Source organism: Trichophyton rubrum (assembly GCF_000151425.1).
Source record: "Trichophyton rubrum CBS 118892 genomic scaffold supercont2.6, whole genome shotgun sequence".
NCBI lineage: Eukaryota > Fungi > Ascomycota > Eurotiomycetes > Onygenales > Arthrodermataceae > Trichophyton > Trichophyton rubrum.
The window spans coordinates 309,811-331,539 of record NW_003456423.1 but is presented as its reverse complement, the minus strand read 5'-3'; the positions used below and the strand labels follow the sequence as shown (position 1 = coordinate 331,539).

Below are 21,729 nucleotides of genomic sequence, written 5' to 3'. Positions count from 1 at the left end.
GACTGGTTTGACTGCTCTGGATGCTGTCCTCGAGCTTATTTTGTTATCATGAGCTCCATATTCCGTTGAGGCTGAAGGTCGTCTATGCGATCTGCTGCCAAGTGAGCCGGAAACAGCAAATGGTAGCTGCGTGCCCCTGACCGAAAGTGCTGTTTTCTCCAGTTCTCCCGTCGTATTCAGAGATTACTCGTATTCACTTGCGGAACGGATGCGCTGCTTCTCCGTTTCTCACGATGGGGAGACGTCAAGTATTTAAAGCAAGAGAGAGAATGCTGTCTGGGGAATTTTTCTGCAGCAGGCTCGATTCATCTGAAGCAGGCATCAAAAGGTGAGAAGCACTCCAACCCCAGAGAAAAAGAGCGCCAATCTGACTGTTTGACAGTTCGCAAATAAAATATCCAAAGGCGGAAAAGGTGTTTGTCTCCGAAGTTCAACTGAAACCCCTAAGGTAAGAAGCGATGATGTAAAAACCCCCCCTATGTTCAAGGAGCAGCCGTCTAACTACCAACCAGAACCCCATAATCAATAATCGATAATACCAAACTCCCTCCAGCAAGATGAAGTTCTCCGCCGTTGTTCTCCTTGCTCTCCCTCTTCAGGTCCTTGCCGGAACCTGCTACTTCTGCGAAAACACTCCCCATGTCGGAGCCGTTAGGCCTACCTACGACTGCGGCAAGAAATGCCACAAGAAGAACTACAACACCGATCTGTCCACTTACCACTGCTGGATGGACGGAAGAAACCCAACCTGCTTCAAAAACTGCTGCAGGAGAGCTGGAAGACAAGTTGGAACCATCGATGGCTTGTAAATGGGGGTGATTTTGTACATAATTTATGCACAAGTCAATATTCAAAACGCCCCTTGGTGTTAACTTGCCGTTGAAATGGCCGCCTTTCATGAAAATTGTTTATGCTGTGTTTATGCAATAGAACTGTAGGGAGTGAACTTGTGCATATTTCACATCATAAACATATTGACTGCTGTCTGATATTCAATCGAAATTCTACACTGCACAAATGGGTATCGGGCACGGAGAGTCCCAAGGCGATCTTCAGGCGTATTTCCGAGAATTGAGTCTGCTGCAAGGGGAGCTAGCTTGTACTTGTATTCATGTCCGTTCCACGAGCCAGTCTCTATGCCCCTGACCCAGAGAGAGCAAAACAACCACTTCGTGCATCCTGCAGCACACTGTGACGTTACCATGGCTCTCATCAGTTCAACCTACTAATCACGAAGAAAAAAGACCTATCGGGCGAGATTCGGCGGGTTCTTGCATGTTGGTGGAGAGCTCCATGGTTCTCCTCTGGCCCAAGCCTCCCATCTCGTCTCTTAACTTGCAGGGAGAGGCATCCCGAGATGCAGACGGAGAGCAAGCTAGCAATACTACCGTCGTAGCTTCGTGCATTTGTCCTCGTTCTTTTGATTCACTTAGTGGCCGGTTGACCCTGAGCAATTCCATGTCCAAGATGCAAATTGAAGCCTGACGGTCTGCCGAGGATATTTGATAATACTAACTCGACGGTAGTCAGATACTCCGTAGAGGGAAGGCATTTTAAGAAGATGGCTGGCAGGGATCTTAATGGCTCGATCTCGCTTCCCTGGGTTACATGGTGCGCATCAGAGCGAGGCACCTGAGCAGGCCCCTCATCCCCAATATCTCGAGTGCATAATGGCTAACAACAAGGATGTCAGGACAGACATACGAGCTTTGAGCCACTGGAGGTATCACAATAATCTCTCTGGCTCCTCACCATGTTTCGAGTTCCGTGGAGGGACCGAAATGAGCGAGACGAAGTATGGCTTGCTACTCACCAACCAGGACGAGCCAGTTATTGTCTCTGCCTAAAGTTAGAAACGTCTGATATCGGAATACGATGCGTTTGGACTAGCAGAAGCGGTCCCTGATCACCGTCTTGACACCACCAAGCTTCGCCTCAACTGGTCAGGGAGCTTGTTCAGGCCGTAAGCACGGAGTTTTCGCGGGCTGGAGATACTTTCCCAAGAATACCAACCTGTCCCTTATTGTGAGTGACGGCATGAAGATCATGGCTTGCAAGTTGGCCAATGTGATTATTCTGGGAGCCTGCCATCCACTCTTCAGGCTAAGGAGTTTTTCTTTTACGAGGGCCGAAGCCTTGGTGCAAGGCAATTAACCAGGACATGGTGACTAGCCTGATTCTACGCCTGCTCACTTAGGCAGACAGGCAGACAGCATACGGGATGCGATGTTTGATATTCTGTGCTGGCGTCGAAGGAGAAAGGATGGCTTGCTCACGATTACCCCTCGAGCTCGGCTGTGCTTAAACTACTACCTTATAGCGAGAAGAATGCCACCGAGGAGCCTCTATTCCCGTACATCTTGCTTTGGTTCCGGTCTGGTCCTGTTTGAATGGCCTTCGTTCTCCGTATATCCATCGTGACTCCAACGTCCAACTCCATCGCTTCTACTATTTGGCGTCTCTTATTCCACTGTTTCCAGCACCCTATTGCACGTGCAGTGATATTGCTTTTCAGGCTGCCTCGATACCTTCTGCGCTGCAACCCGACGATCATCTCGGGTCGACTACGGTTTTGCGGGGTCTAGTTGTAATACCTTGGTGTATTTTTAGATCCCGGTGTGAGCAAGGTGAGTGGTTGTGCAAGGCCTTGTGGCCCTGGGCTGAAAGCTTCCCTTGAAGCTATGGGGCGAGGTTTATATGAACATGAATTGGGGGTCCCACTGTACATTTTCGAATACGGGCGAGTATCTGAAGGCCCCATCCTAGAGATTTTCGGCATTATTGGATGATACTCTCCAATTTGGGTGGTGGCTTGAGAGATGGGATAAACAACACCGAGCCCAGCGTGGAAGTATATAAAGCCTCTGCTCTCCCAGTTACGTTGACTCGATCAGCAACAATCAAAGCAGCGAACTACAAGTACATCAACAAAAGCAGATCAATCTATCAAGATGAAGCTCTCCCTCCTCACCGTCGCCGCTGCCGCCGGCGCTGCTGTCGCTGCTCCTGCCGCCGAGATTGACACCCGTGCCGGAAGCGTCCAGGGCTTTGACATCTCTGGCTACCAGCCAAATGTTGACTTCAGGGCTGCCTACAATGGTGGTGCCCGTTTCGTCATGATCAAGGTTGGCTTTCTCTTTTGAACGATATACCTTTGACAAAGAGACCACATGAACTAACAGTCCATCAGGCCACTGAGGGAACCACCTTCAAGTCCTCCACCTTCAACAGCCAGTACACCGGTGCTACTAACAACAAGTTCATTCGTGGTGGTTATCACTTCGCCCACCCTGACACCTCTGCTACCGCTCAGTGCGATTACTTCCTCGCCAACGGTGGTGGCTGGTCCAACGATGGCATCACCCTCCCCGGCATGATTGATCTCGAGGGAACCTCCGGCAAGCCCAAGTGCTATGGCCTCAGCGCCAGCGCCATGATTGCCTGGATCAAGGCCTTCTCCGACCGCTACAACGCCAAAACTGGCCGTTATCCCATGATCTACACCTCTCCCGACTGGTGGCAGTCCTGCACCGGAAACACCAAGACTTTCGGTACCACCATCCCTCTCGTCCTCGCCCGCTGGGCCTCCAGCCCTGGAACCCCACCAGGTGGCTGGCCATACCACACCTTCTGGCAGAATGCCGACACCTACCGCTTCGGTGGTGACTCTGAGATCTTCAACGGTGGCATGGACCAGCTCCAGCGCTTCGCCAAGGGTGGTTAAATCATTTCCACCAGCCTGTACATATCATCAAACGGAGATAAGATGAGCGTGCAACCTTCGACATCTATCTCCAGTATATATATATTATGAATCTAAGAACTTCAGAATCAGACTCTTTTGATATAGTAGTTAGTGGGAACAACTGGACATGTAGACTTTTGTAAAACCGACTTCAATGTTAAGCGTAAAATTGGAATGTTGAAGTTGAAAGAAGGTGTGCCCGAGTGACCTAAAAATAGAATAACATGACGGAAGAGGTAAATCCGTGCCGAGCTATCACGTGGAGGTTAGTCATCACGTATAAACTATCTTCCGTTCACGCGTTTAATTAATATCACATGATTCCCAGCCACCGCGTAAAGTCGCGACTTTTTCCACTTTTTGCGCGCGTCAGAAAGAGGGAAAAGAGGCGCGCGGGAAAGGCCGCAGGCGCAAACCAACCTCAACGTCTCAACCGCAGACGTCGAGGTTGCGGCCAACATCACCACCAGCAAGCACTCTTTTTGTTTGACTCTCTGTCCCTGTTCAGCAGTTTATGGGTGTTCTTCTTCTAGCACTTCGGTACCTTCTCTTTTTCTCGTTATGTTTTATTAAGATTTTCTGAATTCAGCGTCTTCTTCATTCCAACCTTGGGTCGGCGAGCGTTAGGTCCATAGCTACCGCCTCACTTCTTATTAAACGAAGATGGTCGACCAGGAAGTTCGTCCTCCAACTCCTCCAAGGGCATCCTCCTCGGCAATTGGAGATGCCTCACAGTCAGCAGATGACTCGATCCCAATCGTGGCCCCTACCACCGCATTCTCGCCCTCAGATGCGTCTCCGCTACCTCTCTCCAGCTCCCGGTCAAAACGAGTCAATTTCTCGCCCATGGCTAGCTATATCAAACCTCCGGAGTTCACAGATCACAGTATGAAGCAACCCGTGCGGTTACGGTCTCTGCCGCCTTCCTCGAACCAAAGTGTGCCAGCCAAGTCCATTCTTAAATCACGGACAGTGATACCAGACAATATACCGTCGGATGAGCTTAGGTCTAGTCCATCAACCGACTTGTCGGGAATGCTTAGCTCTATTATCGAGCAGCTTTCGGGGAGCTCTCATGTTCTACGGAGAGATGCTTACTCTCAGCTCGTTGGCAGCCTTTCTGCCTACTGCGACCAACCCGATTCAAACTCGATTATTGACAACATAGATCTTTTCGTTGGCTGGATAAAACGAGATATCAACACCACTCCTTCCTCTCATGACGACTCAGATTACTCGCTGCCGCATCAGGCTCTTAATCTATTGAATATGCTTGTCTTCAAGCCGGAAACCTCCCCTCGGATTCCAGACGACTTCAAAGCTTACATTCTCGACCGTGCCATTTCCTCGATCCAGCATAATTCAACTCCCAAAAATATCGTTATCGACTATATGAGACTTCTCAGCATTCAGAACTTCTCCCCAAAGATCCTTACTAGCTCCAGGGCTACCAAGCTGCTAGAAACTATCAGCAGCGGACCGGACCGTGTCGGAGGAAAGGCAGTAACTGCTCTACGACTAAATATCTACGATCGATTGTTCTCCCAAGCCCGTTCCATCTTCATATCTCATGCGAACTTCTGGATGGATAATCTCATTGCTGGTCTTCTGCACAAGGTCAAGGACGTCAGGTTAAAGGCTCTCCAGTTAGGCTTCCGGATAACTGACTCCTTGGGCCCGTCCACCCCTGTGTTCAAGGCAATCGACGAGGTCCTGAATCTTCCCACAGATAAAGGAAAAGACACAAAGTTTGTGAATGACTTTTGCGATCGTTTGACTAGTATGATCGCAAACCGGGAAACAAGTCTCCATGTACCACAAATCTGGAGCGTTGTCACCCTTCTTCTTCGTAGCCCTCGATGGCAGGTAGAAAAGTGGTCCCATTTCAAAGCTTGGATGCTGGTCATCCAGAAATGCTTCAACTGCAGTGATCTTACTACCAACTCACAGGCGCTTCTTGCATGGAACAGATTAGTCTATGTAGTGCAGTCTTCTGAGAACAACAGGGGCATGGCGAAATTCCTGTTCAAGCCTATTGACTCCCAACTGGAGAGAAGAAAGACTTCCAAACGGGGAGCTCACACCGACCACGCCTTTTCGAGCTACTGCAACCTTCTTTACTACTCCTTCAAACCCGGGACGCCATTTGAGCGCTTGGACTTGCATTGGACGGAGTACATGGTAGCGCCAACTTCAAAGGTCTTAAAGTGGAGCTCCGGAAATGCCTTGGGACTTTGCAGCATATTAGCCATGTTACTATGGGATTCCCCAAAAATCTGGGACGAGAAAAAGGCTCTTGAAGCAATTAAAGTTGGTCCGGAAGACCTCCCTCGACTGGACTGCAAGTGGGTCCGTTCTAGGATATCAAAGATATTGCCTGTGTTTGAGACCCTCTTTGACCTCCTCAGTGAACAAAGTACCTCGATAGAAGATTCTACGGTTGGCTTAGCCTGGGTTCATCTCTCTCGAAGTCTTGCAGATGCATCTAGTAAGGAAATCCAGCCCTCGACTGAGACAATGGAGGCTGTTGGTTCCATCCTTGAGAGCCTTCAGCGAATCTGGAAAAAAACCGGAATACCTGCTGTTTCTAGAGCCAAAGATGGGAACAGTATTTTCTTCAACCAATTCCTCTTCTTCGTCCAAACAGCCGTACATAGCCTTGGGTCAGTTGCTTTTACCGAAAAGATGCTTCTGAAGACTTCGACGGAAACATTCAGTATAGCTCAAACCCCTACCCATCGCCGCCCCCACCCAAACGGCGTCATCAGAACTCCCATCTCACACCTTCTTCAATATGTATGTCTATCTACATACCCAGTCTCTATTCCACGCTATAAATCATTACTACACGGTATCATTGAAACTGGAATACAAAGCCGGACCTCTAGAAGCTCCCGCTTGGAAGCCCTACGCCAGTTTACAGAGTCATTGCTTGGGCCCACGAGTGAGGCCTTCGAACTAAACTATGACTCCGTTGAAGAGGTCTGGAAGTGCATTTCGGCTTGCACCAAAGAAACCCTCGCAAATTCAACCCCTGATACCAATGTAATGGGCAAAGACGAAACGTCAGCCCGTGACTATGACAAAGTTCTAGCCATCCTCGAGCGTGGAACCAGATATAATATCAAGAGTTTGGAGTGGTCCTCCCTGTTTCGGTCACTGGCGGCCGTAGTCCGCAATGAAAAGGGTGATGCTCAGGTGTCCCATTTCATTGACTCGTTTGTTAGCCATTTAATTAGGAACGGTATATCGATAGGTTTCGGTGAAATGGGCTTATTCATGGAGGCAATCTTTTTTCCTCGAGAGCCAGCTACACAAGCACAGTCAATCAATTTACCCACCATGATCAAAACAAGCCCAAAAACTCAACCATTCTGTGAGAACATTGTCTCCCTGACCAACGATATCCTCTTGCACCTATACCACTCCCATGATTGGGAGTGCACCCCTGATATGCTCACTTTTCTTGATGCTGTCTCACAATGGCTTGAGCGATGCCCAGAATATTACCGTATCACCTTGCTTGAGAGACTGCAAACTGGCATTCTCCCGTGGTTATCAGATCCCAGCGAAAAACTGACCGCAGAGTCCGGTATTGACAAGTCTATATTGAATTCAGTAAGCCCATCATTACTCCCTATATTATAACTAAAACCACGCTAACTATAAAACAGGCTCGGACTATGACCTCGGTCACTATTTGCAACATCACATCTCTCCGCAATACCAATAGCGAGACCCTAGAGCAACTGGCCTCATTGATGACGGCTGGCTTCGAGTCTCGCCACAAATCTATTGTGAACAAATTCATCTCCATGTGGAATGCATCCTTCGCCCTAGAAAGGAGTTTATCCTACCCAGTATCGCTAGAGTCGATCCTGCGAAGACTTAAGCCATACGTTGAGATACAGCTACCAGGTTTCCCAGAACGTACTGAAACAAAGGTATGCACAGTATGAAACCCATTGTTCACGTTCCATCTTTGACTAACAGTAGAATCTAGTCTATCTCTCCACCACCGGAATATCTCAGTTCGCAGGATGATGTGGTCACTCCAAAACCGGGTCAAAAACCAAAGAAAGATGGCCGCAAACGCTCAAGCTCTACCCCGGATAGCAACACGCAAAGCCGTAAGAGGAAATCTGAGCAGAAACATGACACCACTACCCCCAAACGACCTCGACATGACGATTCACAAATTCAATTCGTGACTGTTGAGCCAGAGGGTGAGATAGGCGGGCCATTAGAATCCCAGTTTATGACCGAAAACCAGAAAGCTGTCAGAGAAAGGCAGCGAAAAGATGCAGCTATAATGTTTCCAGAGATGCACTCATCACGACCGTCATCTAGGTGCAAAACTCTTGATCCACTTGACAGCAATCTACCCACTCCTACCATTCCACCAGAAGCACCAAATGTTGTTGAAGATGTCCAGTCTTCTCCAACGCCAGCCAGCAGGAGTCCACGCACACCATATACCAATATAGATTTAACTTCATTCCCGTCGAATGTTGAATGGAGCTTTTCTACGAATGGTGACCCACCTTCATCTCCACCACAGACAGTGCCTTCATCGCAAGGAGAGCCCGCCGCACCCGAACTGAGTTGTACGAAGCCCCAGGAGGCTCAAAGCGCCCTTAGGAAAGAGCCCTCCCAACTTACAAACAGTAATGAGGATGAAGATGCGGACTCCACACCCAGGCCGAACTCGAGATCAAAATACACAGTACAAGCCGATCCCGGCAAGGAAGATGAATTGGTCCCTGATTTATTCAATGACCCACTACAGGAGCAAATTGCCTCGCAGCTGGAGCAAGATCTTGAATTGTCAATGGACCTAAGCGTTCCTGAAGATAAGCCATCGAAGACTAAGAAGAAACTAGGAAGCCGAAGGAGGAAAAGAAATGACAACAGCTCCAACTCAGAGCCAGTGCGGATGCCTATTATTGAAGTAGCTATTGAAGCAAAGTTACCTGAGCCGGTTCAGGCTGTTTCTGACACCACGTCGTTGACTACGAAGAAACCATCCGGAAGTCAAAGGCGGTCCGGAAGGAAGAGATCCAGCCCCAGTATGGAGGAAGAAACCAGTCAAGAGACTCAAGAATGTGCTGAAAGTTCTCAGCCAGCACCGAAGAGGAGAAGGTCACTCCGCCTTCGCGGACGGACAACAGATGATAAAGAGATCGAGGCCAGGAGCGATGACATCGTGGAGCCCGAGCGGGAAAGAGGCGAAGCTGCAGCATCTCTGCCTGGACAGACGACAGAAGCTAAAGGTAATGTGGATGCTGAAGGTGCCCAGGTAGAGGCCGAACGGTCCGATACTCCTCCGCCTCCTGAATCCCAAGCACGAGAACAGGTATCTCCAGGGTCATCAATACTCCAATCACTCAAGGCCATCCTTGGCTCACTGAGGAATGTCTCCTTTGGAAGGTCAACCCTCCGCGAGCTGGATGACGTGATGTTTGACATAAAGATGGAGGCCCACAATGCGTTCAAAAGAAGCGAGTGAACAAGTCTATCTCTCGCTTCTCACCTCTTTGGGACCGCCACGCCAGACTGAGACGCCAACTCCTGTATGAAGCACACCAATTAATGTTCATGTATGTTTAGAGTTAATTGAATACCCCATTAGGATAAACACCTTTATCTTGATCCTGTTCTACTTGCCATAGAGTACGGAGTACGGAGTAACGAATAAATAATAATGCTTGCCGGCTGTATGGAGCCAGGGCAGCACCCCCAAGCGACGGTAAAATACGAGATCAGCTCCAACACTAAAATTAAGTCTAAACTAGTTGAGGCTCTAAACAAACACAAATTCGCCTGCGGTGTGCCTGGTCGTCACGCTGATTTGCCAGATTGAGCGGAGGCTTGATGCTTGTGCAGCTGAGTGGGCTGAGCGGCAGAGAGATGGGCTGTGGTGGATTTGGGATACGATGAGCTGCGATCGGGGGAAAAGCAATGAGAGAAAAGGGGGCTTCGATCAACCCGCCGAAGCTGAGAGATATCGAGATAGTCACGCAGAATACGGAAGAATGGGTACCCATTCGGGAAGACACGAGCAGTATACTGGCGATCTTGAACGGCGAGGCGCCTTGATAGCTTGTTGGACTGACGTGTAAGGCGCCGCTAATAATAATCGGGTTCAGGTAGTGCTCAGGAGCGAGCTCAAACCCTTGCCGTGCAGGCTATATATAGGCCACCACGTCTTCCGTCTCAAGCATTCATTTCAGCCAGCACTTCCCCAGTCACTACTCCAAGCTCTCCAGTCACCGACTCCCTTCAAACGCTTCTATACCAAACACACACACTCCCAACACCTCAACCGCCAACATGAAGTTCTCTGCCGTTACCGGAGCTGTCTTCCTCCTGGCCTCCATGGTCGCTGCCATGCCCAACGAGCCCGAGAACAGCGTCCAGGACGCCGCAGCCAAGGTTGCTGAGCCTGTCAAGCATTTGGCCGAGGGACATCCCGTCCTTGAGAAGCGCAAGAAGGGTGGTAGCCACGGCGGTGGTTCGCGCAACCACACCGAGTAAGCTTATTCTTCTTTTCATTCACCCGCTTTCTTCTCTTCACTTGCACTTCTTCTTTGTCTTCCGGTCTCAATGGCTAACGAGCTGTCGATAGAAACGCCGCTGCCTCCATCGTCGTCAGCAACGCAGTCATTGCCGCCGCTCTCGGTGCCACCATCTTCGTCTAGAGATGGACAACACCTGGAAGAGTGAATACGAATAGTCTCTGTCTCTCAGATGCCACATAAATAATATCGTTTCTTCCTTTTGCCTGTGTTTCTCTATGCTGTAGTGGTGATCTATTCGTCTGCTTCCAGCGATACCCATCTCATGTCAGGTTCTCTCGAGTGATGAGCCTATCATACCGTTAGTTAATAGTAATAAGCATGTTCTCCTACCTCTATCTTCCTCTCCCTCATCTCGTCTCATCTAATCTCCTGTGTGTCTCAGGCTCTGCCTGGCCTCTCATGTCTTTCTTAGATGTTGTAAATATTTACGTCCAGGCGATGAAGTCATCTCTGGCTGCCCCACCAATAACTAGTTAGTTAATCGCAGCCGCATCATCATCAACATCCACACCAACTACATCAACGACGACGACGACGAAGAACTACGAGAAAAAGAATCTCGAGACGTCTTTGCCTGTTTATACGTACACTCGTTCCCGTTTCCTACTTCTTTATAATATAGCGAGCATGGAGCGTTCAAAAAAGCCGACGGCCATCCCCGTATCCTCCTCTGCGCCAGGACCCAGCGTCTTCGTCCTCGAGAACCGCGTTGAAGCATCGCTGGCAACGGGAGAATCTATTACTGTCAACCTGTTTGGAGCTACAGTAACATCGTGGAAACTCGCCGACGGGTCAGAGCAGCTTTTCCTCAGCGAAGGAGCTCATCTAGACGGCTCCAAGCCCATCCGCGGTGGCATCCCCCTAGTCTTCCCAGTACGCCATTACTCTCTATGTATTCCGTATTTCGAACAGAAGGACATGTACCAGGCATAGAATTGTCCATGACTAACAGTAGAGCAAGGTGTTTGGCCCCCCTCCAAAGGAACATGCGACTTCCGCGCTGCCGCAGCATGGCTTTGCCCGGAATGCCTACTGGGAATTTCTAGGCAAATCTACCTCGGAAACCGAAGGAGATGCCAGTGTCAAGCTTGACTTTGGCCTGTCAAAGGGTATGCTGAGTGACAAGTTCCAGAAGGAATGGCCGTTCGAGTTTGGCCTGGTGTACAGCGTCACCCTAAGCCCTCGGAGCTTGATCACTTCGCTGCAGGTCCAGAACAAGGGAACGACCGCCTTTGAGTTCCAATCTCTGCTGCATACTTACTTCAGAGTAGATGTATATCCTTTCTGCTCTTTGGACGTTTATACTCGCCTCATTTGGATGCTGATTGGCTGACATTTTGGCTATCTGTAGGACATCTCAAAGACATGCATTGCAGGCCTTCAGTCCAAGTCGTATGTCGACAAAGTCCGCGGTGCATCCACGTTCACTGAAGAGTCCGATGCCATTGCCATCTCCTCCGAGGTAGACCGCGTCTACCAGTCTCTCGATCCCGCCACGCCTGTCGTAGTCACCTCTTCGGACAAGCCGGTCTTCTCCATCACCCGAGAAGCGTTGACGGACATGGTCGTCTGGAACCCGTGGGTCGAGAAGGCTAAGGGAATGGCCGACTTCACTCCGGACGAAGCCTACAAGAACATGGTCTGCGTCGAGGCGGGATCCGTATCTGGATGGCAGACTCTAGAGCCGGGTGACATGTGGGAAGGAGGGCAGACGATTCGGTGTCGGCTGTGAAAAGAGCAAGAGACCAGTGATATAATGATTATGATCTACTTTTTGAATATAACAACGAGTGTATAGAGATATCTTCTTGTCTCTTTGACTATGAGTATACTTGAAGGATTAAAAGTCAACTTCTGCCGTACTGAGTTGGATCTCCCGGCAAACATGCCGAACACATCTAGGATGACGAAATAAAAAAAGATAGAAAAAACTCAAAGGCCGCACTCTGGAATCCTCAGAAGAACTGCTTCTACCCGTTTCATCGAAGAGAGGCCATGGGAGATATCAGCTCTGCCTTCCATGCTGCTCAACGCTCGCTGGCCACGGAGGGACAAGAGGCAAAAGCGAAGAAGCAAGCAACGCCATGCCGGCCACTTCTACAGCCACCACCGCGCTGGCCCTGGGACGGCCATCATCAGGACGGCCACACGACCATGAAGACGGACGACGAAGCAGTATACCATCGCTAGACGCACAAGGAGGAGATGAAGAAGAAGCGCGGAAGGACAAGAGCAATGACAACAGGCCGGCGTCATGGAGCTCGCTACCCAAGCGGAACCAGCTCATCATCCTCACGATAGCCAGGCTGTCCGAGCCGCTGGCGCAGACCTCGCTGCAGGCGTATATGTTCTATCAGCTCAAGTCGTTTGATCCCTCGTTGCCGGACTCGACCATATCTGCACAGACAGGCATCTTGCAAGCAGCCTTCACGGGTGCTCAGTTCGTCACGGCTGTGATCTGGGGCAGACTGGCAGACGCCGAGTCCATCGGCAGGAAGAGAGTGCTACTTATTGGCCTGCTGGGAGCTGGAATCTCGACACTGGGTTTTGGATTCTCCAAGTCCTTCGCGATGGCGGCGTTTTTCCGGACCCTGGGCGGTGCGTTGAACAGTAACGCAGGCGTGATGAGGACCATGATATCGGAAATCGTGGTTGAGAAGAAGTCAGTACCGCACTAGCTATGCCGTGGTGCATCTATAATCAACTTATGATATGTAATTGGATATCGACTAACTGGAGGCAGATACCAGTCGAGGGCCTTTCTGCTGCTGCCGATGTGCTTCAATGTCGGTGTCATTATAGGCCCCATCATGGGCGGACTCCTGGCTGATCCCATAAGCAACTATCAGTCCATCTTTGGACCCGGGTCATGGCTTGGAGGAGCGGACGGAGTGTCGTGGATGGTCAAATGGCCATTTGCTCTGCCAAATCTGGTGACGGCTGGTTTTATCCTCTGCTCCGCAATTGCTATATCCCTCGGTCTTGAAGAGGTACCTATACTCTCTCCCCTTTTTTCACGCATATATGCTACAGAAATATAGAATACTGATCTATGCAGACACATGAAGTAGCCCGGTCACGGAAGGATTTGGGTCTACGTATCGGAAAAGCCATATCAAGGTACCTGGGCTTCTCGGGGTATAGTGACTACCAGGCCCTCGATGGCCTGGCAGACCCGGATACGCCAGACTTCTTCGACATGGGACCAAACGGACGGCCCGTCTCAGCTCAGAGGCTCCTGAACAATGAAAATGCTCTCCCCAGACGGCGCAAACGCCTGCCCTTCCGCCAGATATGGACCCGCAACGTCCTACTCACGCTGGCCACTCATATCTTCCTCAACTTCCACACCAGTGCATTCACGGCACTTTGCTTCGTCTTCCTGCCTACGCCACGCGCCCCAGGAAGCCAAAGCAGCTTTTTCCAGTTTGGCGGTGGACTCGGTATGTCCAGCTCCAAAGTCGGTCTGGCCACGGCCATCATAGGCCTTATTGGCCTGCCAATTCAGATATTCATCTACCCGCGAATCCAGTGGCGACTAGGCACTTTGCGATCCTTCAGGATCTTTCTCCCCTTTTCTCCCCTTGCGTACCTCCTAGCACCCTTCCTGGTACTACTTCCCGACCATCCATATATAGTCTGGCCTGCCCTCTCAGCCGTAATATTCCTTCAAGTGGTGTCCAGAACTTTCTCTCTACCGGCTACAGTGATACTAGTGAATAACTCCGTGCCAGACAGGAGCGTGCTAGGTACGCTGCATGGAGTTGCACAGAGCGCCTCCAGTGCCTCAAGGACGTTAGGCCCCCTGATTGCTGGCTGGGGTCTGGGTTTAGGGCTGAAACATAACATCGTCGGAGCTATCTGGTGGGCTCTTGCCATCGAGGCGTTCTTGGGATGGCTAGTTACATGGACCATATTCGAGGGAGCCGGCATTGAGAAGCCCTCATAGAATACATATCTACAAGGAATATATAAATAAAACAGATATAAAAAGGAATGAATGAACGAGTTATGAATTTGGATTAGACTCCCATGTGTGCAGTATTCATCCGCCATGGTCTATCTATCCATGGTAGTCACTTCGCATGTCGTATCTTGTCATCAGCATACCCGCTTGAGAGGCCGTGATGCCTCCATGCTGGTCGTAATGCCGTTAAACAGCCAGAGGGTAAGATAATATAAAGTATGGGCTCTTCTCACTCGGCATGCTGTTCATTCAATCCCATCGACGCCGTTGTTTGTGTCTCTGCCCCCGTTTACCGAGATACGAAACAGACGTCATAGATAGATCTCTATTCACGCAGCGGCGGCGGTAGGCGGAGTTATAAAGGAACGTATGGCCTTGACAGCATTCCCATCATGTTCCCTCAGTAGCTCAGTTGCCTTTGGCTTCGTAAGGTCCAATTGATCAACCTGTGAGGCGTTGCTGTTAGCATCAATCCATTCTCCCATGCATGAGTTATCAAATAGAGATCCCACAAACCAGCAAATTGACATCCTCAGCAGCAACTTTGACAGCCTTCTTCTTCACGACCTCACCACCGGCGGCAGCAGCAGCTACTGCCGCCGCCGTCGACGTCGTCTTCGCCTTCTTGTCCCCGCCGGCCGCTGCTGCTGCACCTTTCTTCGCGCCGCCAGCAATCATCTCCAGCCTGCTCATCGCCCTCCCGAGCGCCTCCTGGTCTGCAGTCGACGGCTTCTTCGCGCCATCCTCCTCGGCCTCGCCTCCTTCAGCTGCAGTCTTCGGCGCATTCAGGGACGACAGGGCGGCCGCCGCGGCGCGGTCCTCGGCGTTGGTGGGCAGCTCTGAGGCGCCGGCTTCAGCAGACAGGCCGTTGTCCTCCTGGGGGGTCTCGCTGCCTTTCTTTGCTGACATTGTCGCTAGCTGCCTCCTCTTGAACCGCACGAGTAATAAAAGTAATATAGTAAGAATCGAACCACGGGTCAAGCCAGCCTCGTATTCTGGGGTCTAATAAAGGCCTAATTGATGCGTCTTTGTTGATAGCGATCCCGTCGTCCGCCCAGCGTGCGAGCTGCGATCTTCTTAATAAGCGTCAAAAATTACGAGTTTTCAACGTCTAAACTTCTAGCCTGGGCCTGCACGACGAGCTAAGAGCAAGCCATCTTTTCTATTTATAAAAATAACTTATAAGAACAGGCTATTATTATATCTCGATCCGAGTGCTGCTGTTATTCTCATCGCTGGACCAGACCGGGAGAAAGCAGAGGACAAGCGCATAAGTTGGCCCCCCGCAAACGTCCTCGTCCTCGTCCGGTCGAAGCTGAAATCGCAAAACTTCGCTCAACCGGCGTCCAATCAGCCTTGCATGCAGTCCAATTTTTGACTCATCTGCTAGATAAAGGGACAAGGGCTGGCGAAGCGTCCCGTTTGATCATAAATATCGGCGTCGTCGCTGTCGTTTTGTCCTAGATTTCAAAGGTCTCTCAATTTGAGCTTAGACAGGCCAATCCATAGCGATATTGCGCAGGGATAACTCTCGTTCACCATGGCCGACTGGACTCCAGCCTGTGAGTTGACTGCCCAGTACATCATTCTATAGGCAGATCTCGCTAACTGATCCTCTCCACAGCGTGGAGGTCGAAACCAATCAAGCAGGAGATTGCATATGAAGACCAAGAGGGCCTGCAGAACGCCATTCAGAGACTCAAGAAGCTCCCGCCTCTTGTGACTCCTCATGAGGTACTGTTCAAAAAGAAGTGATTTCTAGAGGATGTTTCTCCTCGTCCTTCTCCCGCTTACCTTGACCATAGATCACGAACTTGAAGCAATGCCTCAAGAAGGTGGCGCTTGGTGAAGCCTTTGTCCTCCAAGGAGGTGAGTCGTGCGGTCCCATGCCTACTTGCTTTGCTGAGACACCACTGATGCATAGATCACAGGTGACTGCGCGGAGCTTTTTGATTACTGCAACCAGGATATGATCGAGGCAAAGATCAAGCTGCTTCTGCAGATGAGTTTGATCCTGATCTGGGGTGAGTTCCCAGTGCCCTTTCCAGCTGCGACTGTCGGGGTGGTCTAACCAATGTCAATCAATGAAAATAGGAGCCAACAAACCAGTCATTCGAGTTGCTCGTATCGCTGGTCAATTCGCAAAGTGAGTAACTCAACGGATGCGTTCATGCACGCAATCTCCCTCCACGACCCACAGTTTCAGGCATGCTTACTCTCACAGGCCTCGATCAAGTGCAGTCGAGACCGTGAACGGTGTCACTATGCCCTCGTTCAGGGGTGACAACGTAAATGGATTCGAAGCTACTCCCGAGTCCAGGAAGCCTGATCCATCCCGTCTTGTGGATGCGTACTTCCACTCTGCTGCGACTCTCAATTATATTCGTGCCGCCCTGGCTTCAGGTATTGCTGACCTGCACTCACCCCTAGACTGGGGTCTAGGCCACGTCAAGACCCCTGCCATCAAGGAGAAGTACGAAAAGATAACTTCCAGAGTCACCGACTCCCTTCGCTTCATGCGAACCGTCGGCCTGGACACTGCTCGTGGTATCGAGACTGCTGATATCTATACCAGCCACGAAGGCCTCATACTGGAGTATGAGGAGACCCTCACCCGCGCTTCAAGGAACCCAGTCGAGCCAGCTGGAAGCCGTAGCATCCCCCAGACTGCACAGGAAGAGAATGAGTTCTACTATGATCTCTCCGGCCATTTCCTCTGGATAGGCGACCGTACCCGCCAGCTTGATGGCGGTCACGTTGAGTTCTTCCGTGGCATTTCTAACCCAATTGGCATCAAGGTTGGTCCTAGCATGCAGCCAGATGAGCTCGTAGCTCTTCTTGACATCGTCAACCCAGACAAGGAACTTGGAAAAGTCACCCTCATCTCTCGTTATGGCGGCAGCAAGATCGCAGACCACCTCCCCAGTCATATCAAGGCCGTCCAGGCTTCAGGACACATCCCCATCTGGCAATGTGACCCTATGCACGGTAACACCAGATCTACCCCGTCCGGTGTCAAGACAAGAAACTTCAGCGATATCCTGTCCGAACTGCGTCAGGCTCTAGAGATTCACCGTGCTCACAATTCGTATCTCGGAGGTATGCATCTTGAGTTGACGGGTGAGGCCGTCACGGAGTGTGTCGGTGGTGCTGCTGGCCTGACTGAAGATGGCTTGAGTGAGCGATACACCACCTTCTGCGACCCCAGATTGAACGAGAAGCAAGCCCTTGAGCTTGCATTTTTGGTCGCTGGTTTTTACCGTGACCACGCTGCTGCAAGTGGCACTGAAAGCCCCCTTTGACGGACATTTCTGTTTCTTTCCTTCGTATCGGTTGACGCTCGACGAGAAAATGGTTTTGGTTGGTTAGGCCTTTTTAATAAAAGTCTCTAGGGGAGCCAGTTAGAGAAAGTATTGTAACGAAAGGGAGAATAAAAACAAATTAATAAATAATCATAAAAACGCATATATAGAAGTCCTCATTTCCCCTACTCCAAACCCAAAACAGCCTTGCTTATACCAAATCCAGAAAATATAATCCCAAGAAATAGATAACATTAACAGAACCAAGGAGAGAACCACTATTACATGTACCCCCTTCCAAGGGGGCTTCCAATTCTTGGCTTCCAGGTTAGACTCTTCCGCCTGGCTGCTTCAAGTCTGATCCTCAGCTTCTCACTTTGGTGCTCTTCAGTGATTCCATTGGCAGGGAAAAGACCTTGCCTTGACTGCTTAGGCGGACATGTCTGTTGGACCAACTTCGCTCCCTCTGACAGATAGTATGGAGTGGTTGGGGATGGGGGAGCTGTATCGTCGAAATTGAAAGAATAGCCGTAGTCTCCATCCGGTGTTTGAGGCTCTCCGGCTTCGAATGTAGTTGGCCGCGATTGGTGCCGTCTCGGGGTTGTTATGGTCTCTGAGTCCTCCTCACAGCTGTCATCTTCAAAGGCAGTGGGACCAATCGAGTCTCGTCGGGATGGGTGAAGTTTTGGTATAGGTGAAAGACGTCTCAATTCCTGCAACGTCTCTCCGTCCGCAACAGACCGTCGGCTACTGCCCGGGGAAGTGCAAGAGTCCGAGACGGAGAGCGTTCCATGCTGGTTGCTCAAAACCTTAGGCTCCATGCTCTTTCGTCTCTTGTTCCCACCTCTGGGAATCATGCTGATGTCAACGGCGTAGTTAGCTTCGTCAACCCATCTGTTCTCCCTTTCACAGCTATAGACGAGATTAGCGATATGTCCCCACAATTGGTACATGCTCTTGAAGATAAACGTACTCAAGTACCCAGCCAACTCCAACACACTTCACAAGCCCATTCGCTTCCTTTACTTTCTGCAGCGTTCTAACACCACCGTCCTTGTGAATAACATGAGTAATCCCAACCTTTGGATTTTCCTGGGGTTCGGCACCATCAACCAGTGACAAGTTTGTTCTCGGGTTCCATTTCCACGACTTGACACATCTCGCACCCATCTGGGTGAGGAGCTCAATGAAGATACCACTGGCGTCAGCACCTTCAGCTGTGTGGACATCAACAAAGACCACCGCGCCTTTTAGTACTTCACTCTCACTGTTCTCATCCTTTGCTGGGCTTCGACTTTTCACTGGACTAATACGACCGGACCACGTTCCCGATTTTGGCCGCTCGGGCAGCAGAACGCTATTTGTTGTCGAATCATCTCCGGGGGATGTTGGTGCGAACGTCTCGAGTAGTGTCCGGTCCTTACTAGGGGAGGGTAATGTCTGGCTCCTGGTCAAGGCTGAGGGTGGACTTGTTGTATTAGAGCCAAGAGATCTGGTTCTTTTCCGAGAAACCTTCAGAGATCCATCGCCATCACCCTTCAGTGGCACTTTCGAAACTGTGTGTATAACTCTTAGGTAGCCAGGATCTCGGCGAACAGGAGTAACAGACATAGAAATTGGCGGCGGCGCAGCGGGTACATGTGGAACCAGCCCAGCACGACTACCTTCGTTGAGGAGTGTCGGATTGATTGCCACAGTTGGAGGTGCATTCTCGTCTCCATATACTTCAGAGGCCTCGGATATGTTATCACTTGGACTTCTATGCGAGCCAAGTGACATATGTGAGTCAACATCCTCAGCAATAGAATCAGCAACGCTCTCCTCGTCTGGAGAGATAGACCGGTCGGTATGGATACTCAGATCCTCTATTGCAGGCACTTCATCTTCACCAACGGGCTTCATAGGTTCTCTTGATGCTTGAGTCTCATGAATCCGAGAGTGGCTCTGCCTTTCTGAAGTTTTGCGAGAGTCTCCATGTACGTCTGGGGAGAAGAGACCCTTTCGCCGGTATTTCCTGGGCCGCTGTTTCTCGGGGCTAGATGCTGCCCATTGGCTTACCTTGTCCGCCAGGGGAGTGAACCCAAGTTCAGTTGTAAGTGTATCTTGAGGTCTGAGAACGACTTCTGGGCTCTCAGAACGGAGATTTCCACGCCTTGGTTGTCCTTTAGTTGGGCTGGGTTCAAATTCTGCATCCGAGTCTTCGTAAATCATCTCATCCCGATAAATGAAGTCTTGTTGATTGATGGGAGCCGCGGTTGAAAATTGGTCCATGACATTGGGCAGAGAACCCATAATATCATGCCTTAGGATTGTTTCTCGTCTATTGGGCGTGTGGCTTTCTTCCATAAAAATATCATCATTCGAGGATTGATGTCTTGAAGCATATGGCTGCGACTTAGTAGCCTCTTCTGATTCATGAGGAAGGTTCTCGTCTGCATCATCCATGGATGATATGTTTAAATCAGCCATCTCATCCATGAACTCCTCTTGGCAATCTTCACCATGTAAATTGGGGCCGATGTCATCGTGAGACTTGGATTCGCGAACTTCAATTGAACGATCGGCCAAAGTGAGAGGTGGTGGCGGCATTTTCATAGGGTAATGGGGTCTGCGTGCAGGAGATTTTAGGGGTGACGTTCTTGTCTTTGTGGGTGAGAGTGGTGCATCCAGCGATGTCTGGATAAAACACATGCCAGCTCCCTTCTTTGGTGATACTTTCAGCGATGAAACTTTGTGTTGTCCCACCATTTCCTGCCCAGGTTGAGGCTCACTACGGAAGATGGGGGCCTTCCGTGGAGACTCTTTGATAGCTGGTTGGAATGGGGATGGAGGAGGGCGTTTCGCTGGGCTTGACATAGACTCGGACTGCTCGTTGCCTCGGGGTGTACCAGGCTCTTTTTCACTAGCTGTGGAATCTCGAGAAGCCGGCCTAGTAGCCTGTGTAAAATCAATTCTTTTTGCAGGAGAAGTAAAAGAGGGAGGAACAGGAAACGACTTCAATGGTGATCTTTGCGGCGACTTTGAAGGGGACTTGGGTCCGAAGACATCATCTTCATCTTCTTCCGAGCTACCAGACGATCCAGTCTTGGTTATCTGCGTAGCCTTCTTTGGAGATAATGGTTCCTTCTTTCTTGCCTTCTTATCTTCACCAGCGTCTGACGACTTTTGTTTCGCAGCAGCTCCTTTGCGAACCGGTTTTGCAGTCATGCCAGTATCTGCTTTCCCCTTACTCTTAGTAGCATCCAGTAAGGGCTGGTTTTCCTTATCAGAATGCTCGGTGATATCTAGAAACGTAACCTTCTTTTTAATAACACATGATCTTCCTTTGCTCAAGAGTATAGAGCGGTCTGCTGTGGCAGAAGAAAGTGCAGATGACCGGGTAGACGCTTTTGTCGCTCTCGTGGTAGCTGGAGCCTTTGCTCTTCGTGCAGCGGTAGTGGTAATCTGAACAGTCTTTTGCGGCACAGGTTGTGTTTCAGCAAGCTCGTCATCATCATCGTAATTTACATCTTGCAGTTCCGTTGTATCAACAGCAGGTTCAGCTTTCTTTTTGGTCGTCCGAGTAGCCCTTTTCTTTGGCTCGCTAGCCACAGATGAATTAGAGGATGTTGGTGTGGCCATACGCCTTGTTGACGACCTCGTTGCAGCGGTGGCTCTGGTAGGTACGATGTTCATTTCGTCATCACTGGAATTATCTTCGTCCAAATGGGACGCCGAAGTTTTAGCCCTAGTTGCTCTCTGGCTCCGTTTCTTTGGGTCTTCAGGGACAGCATTCATCTTAGCCTTGGGCTCAACGACTGTCTCCGGATTTTTTCTAGGTCTTCCTCTCTTTACTGTAGTAGTCGTCGTGTTGGTTGTAGTTGGTACTTTGGATTCTTCCTTTGGCTTGGTCGTCGTACTTCGCGTTCGAGTTCGGGTGGCTCTCCTAGGAGGTGACGTAGGCGCCGACGGCTCTGTTTCTAATGCTCGCCGTGCCATTGTGTCTCAATCCACGGGGTAAGATGGGTAAACAGTGTATCTAAAGGTCGGGAAGCAGCTGTGTTATCGTAGTGACGGAGGTAGCTGAGCTGTTGACACCACGACAGCTGACGGCAGGTATCTCAAATCGCCACGGGGTAATCAAGGAATGACTTC

The 21,729-nt window shown here is 50.3% G+C and overlaps 9 protein-coding genes across 10 annotated transcripts; 6 read left to right on the top strand and 3 right to left on the bottom strand.

The window, feature by feature from the left end:
- Positions 1-344: 344 nt before the first annotated feature.
- TERG_12298 (uncharacterized protein) lies at positions 345-1,068 on the bottom strand. The gene has a single exon (XM_047751277.1). It carries the CDS (start codon positions 897-899, stop codon positions 498-500), a length of 402 nt encoding a protein of 133 aa, XP_047606627.1. The 5' UTR covers positions 900-1,068; the 3' UTR covers positions 345-497.
- A 1,883-nt stretch (positions 1,069-2,951) lies between these two features.
- TERG_05530 (uncharacterized protein) lies at positions 2,952-4,095 on the top strand (the record flags this gene model as incomplete). Its single annotated transcript, XM_003233609.2, has 2 exons — positions 2,952-3,125; positions 3,191-4,095. 2 exons carry the CDS (start codon positions 2,952-2,954, stop codon positions 3,722-3,724), a joined length of 708 nt encoding a protein of 235 aa, XP_003233657.1. The 3' UTR covers positions 3,725-4,095.
- A 127-nt stretch (positions 4,096-4,222) lies between these two features.
- TERG_05529 (uncharacterized protein) lies at positions 4,223-9,254 on the top strand (the record flags this gene model as incomplete). The annotated part of the gene is made up of 3 exons (XM_003233608.2): positions 4,223-7,363; positions 7,420-7,689; positions 7,749-9,254. Exons 1-3 carry the CDS (start codon positions 4,409-4,411, stop codon positions 9,252-9,254), a joined length of 4,731 nt encoding a protein of 1,576 aa, XP_003233656.1. The 5' UTR covers positions 4,223-4,408.
- Positions 9,255-10,078: 824 nt separating this feature from the next.
- On the top strand, positions 10,079-10,446 carry TERG_05528 (uncharacterized protein; the record flags this gene model as incomplete). The annotated part of the gene is made up of 2 exons (XM_003233607.1): positions 10,079-10,278; positions 10,374-10,446. The coding sequence occupies 2 exons, from the start codon at positions 10,079-10,081 to the stop codon at positions 10,444-10,446; spliced, it is 273 nt and encodes a 90-aa protein (XP_003233655.1).
- Positions 10,447-10,953: 507 nt separating this feature from the next.
- Positions 10,954-12,058, top strand: TERG_05527 (glucose-6-phosphate 1-epimerase; the record flags this gene model as incomplete). Its single annotated transcript, XM_003233606.1, has 3 exons — positions 10,954-11,199; positions 11,288-11,599; positions 11,678-12,058. The coding sequence occupies 3 exons, from the start codon at positions 10,954-10,956 to the stop codon at positions 12,056-12,058; spliced, it is 939 nt and encodes a 312-aa protein (XP_003233654.1).
- A 352-nt stretch (positions 12,059-12,410) lies between these two features.
- Positions 12,411-14,275, top strand: TERG_05526 (uncharacterized protein; the record flags this gene model as incomplete). The annotated part of the gene is made up of 3 exons (XM_003233605.1): positions 12,411-12,988; positions 13,070-13,316; positions 13,385-14,275. The coding sequence occupies 3 exons, from the start codon at positions 12,411-12,413 to the stop codon at positions 14,273-14,275; spliced, it is 1,716 nt and encodes a 571-aa protein (XP_003233653.1).
- Positions 14,276-14,622: 347 nt separating this feature from the next.
- TERG_05525 (uncharacterized protein) lies at positions 14,623-15,202 on the bottom strand (the record flags this gene model as incomplete). Its single annotated transcript, XM_003233604.1, has 2 exons — positions 14,623-14,739; positions 14,810-15,202. 2 exons carry the CDS (start codon positions 15,200-15,202, stop codon positions 14,623-14,625), a joined length of 510 nt encoding a protein of 169 aa, XP_003233652.1.
- A 1,060-nt stretch (positions 15,203-16,262) lies between these two features.
- Positions 16,263-17,595, top strand: TERG_05524 (3-deoxy-7-phosphoheptulonate synthase; the record flags this gene model as incomplete). Of its 2 annotated transcripts, XM_003233603.2 has the most annotated exons (3): positions 16,263-16,317; positions 16,388-16,439; positions 16,518-17,595. In XM_003233603.2, the coding sequence occupies 3 exons, from the start codon at positions 16,263-16,265 to the stop codon at positions 17,593-17,595; spliced, it is 1,185 nt and encodes a 394-aa protein (XP_003233651.2). The 2 variants fall into 2 exon arrangements, with proteins under 2 accessions (XP_003233651.2, XP_047606626.1); XM_047749995.1 differs by lacking the exons at positions 16,263-16,317; positions 16,388-16,439 and having other exon boundaries at positions 16,456-17,595.
- A 281-nt stretch (positions 17,596-17,876) lies between these two features.
- TERG_05523 (uncharacterized protein) lies at positions 17,877-21,573 on the bottom strand (the record flags this gene model as incomplete). The annotated part of the gene is made up of 2 exons (XM_003233602.1): positions 17,877-18,507; positions 18,569-21,573. 2 exons carry the CDS (start codon positions 21,571-21,573, stop codon positions 17,877-17,879), a joined length of 3,636 nt encoding a protein of 1,211 aa, XP_003233650.1.
- Positions 21,574-21,729: the final 156 nt, after the last annotated feature.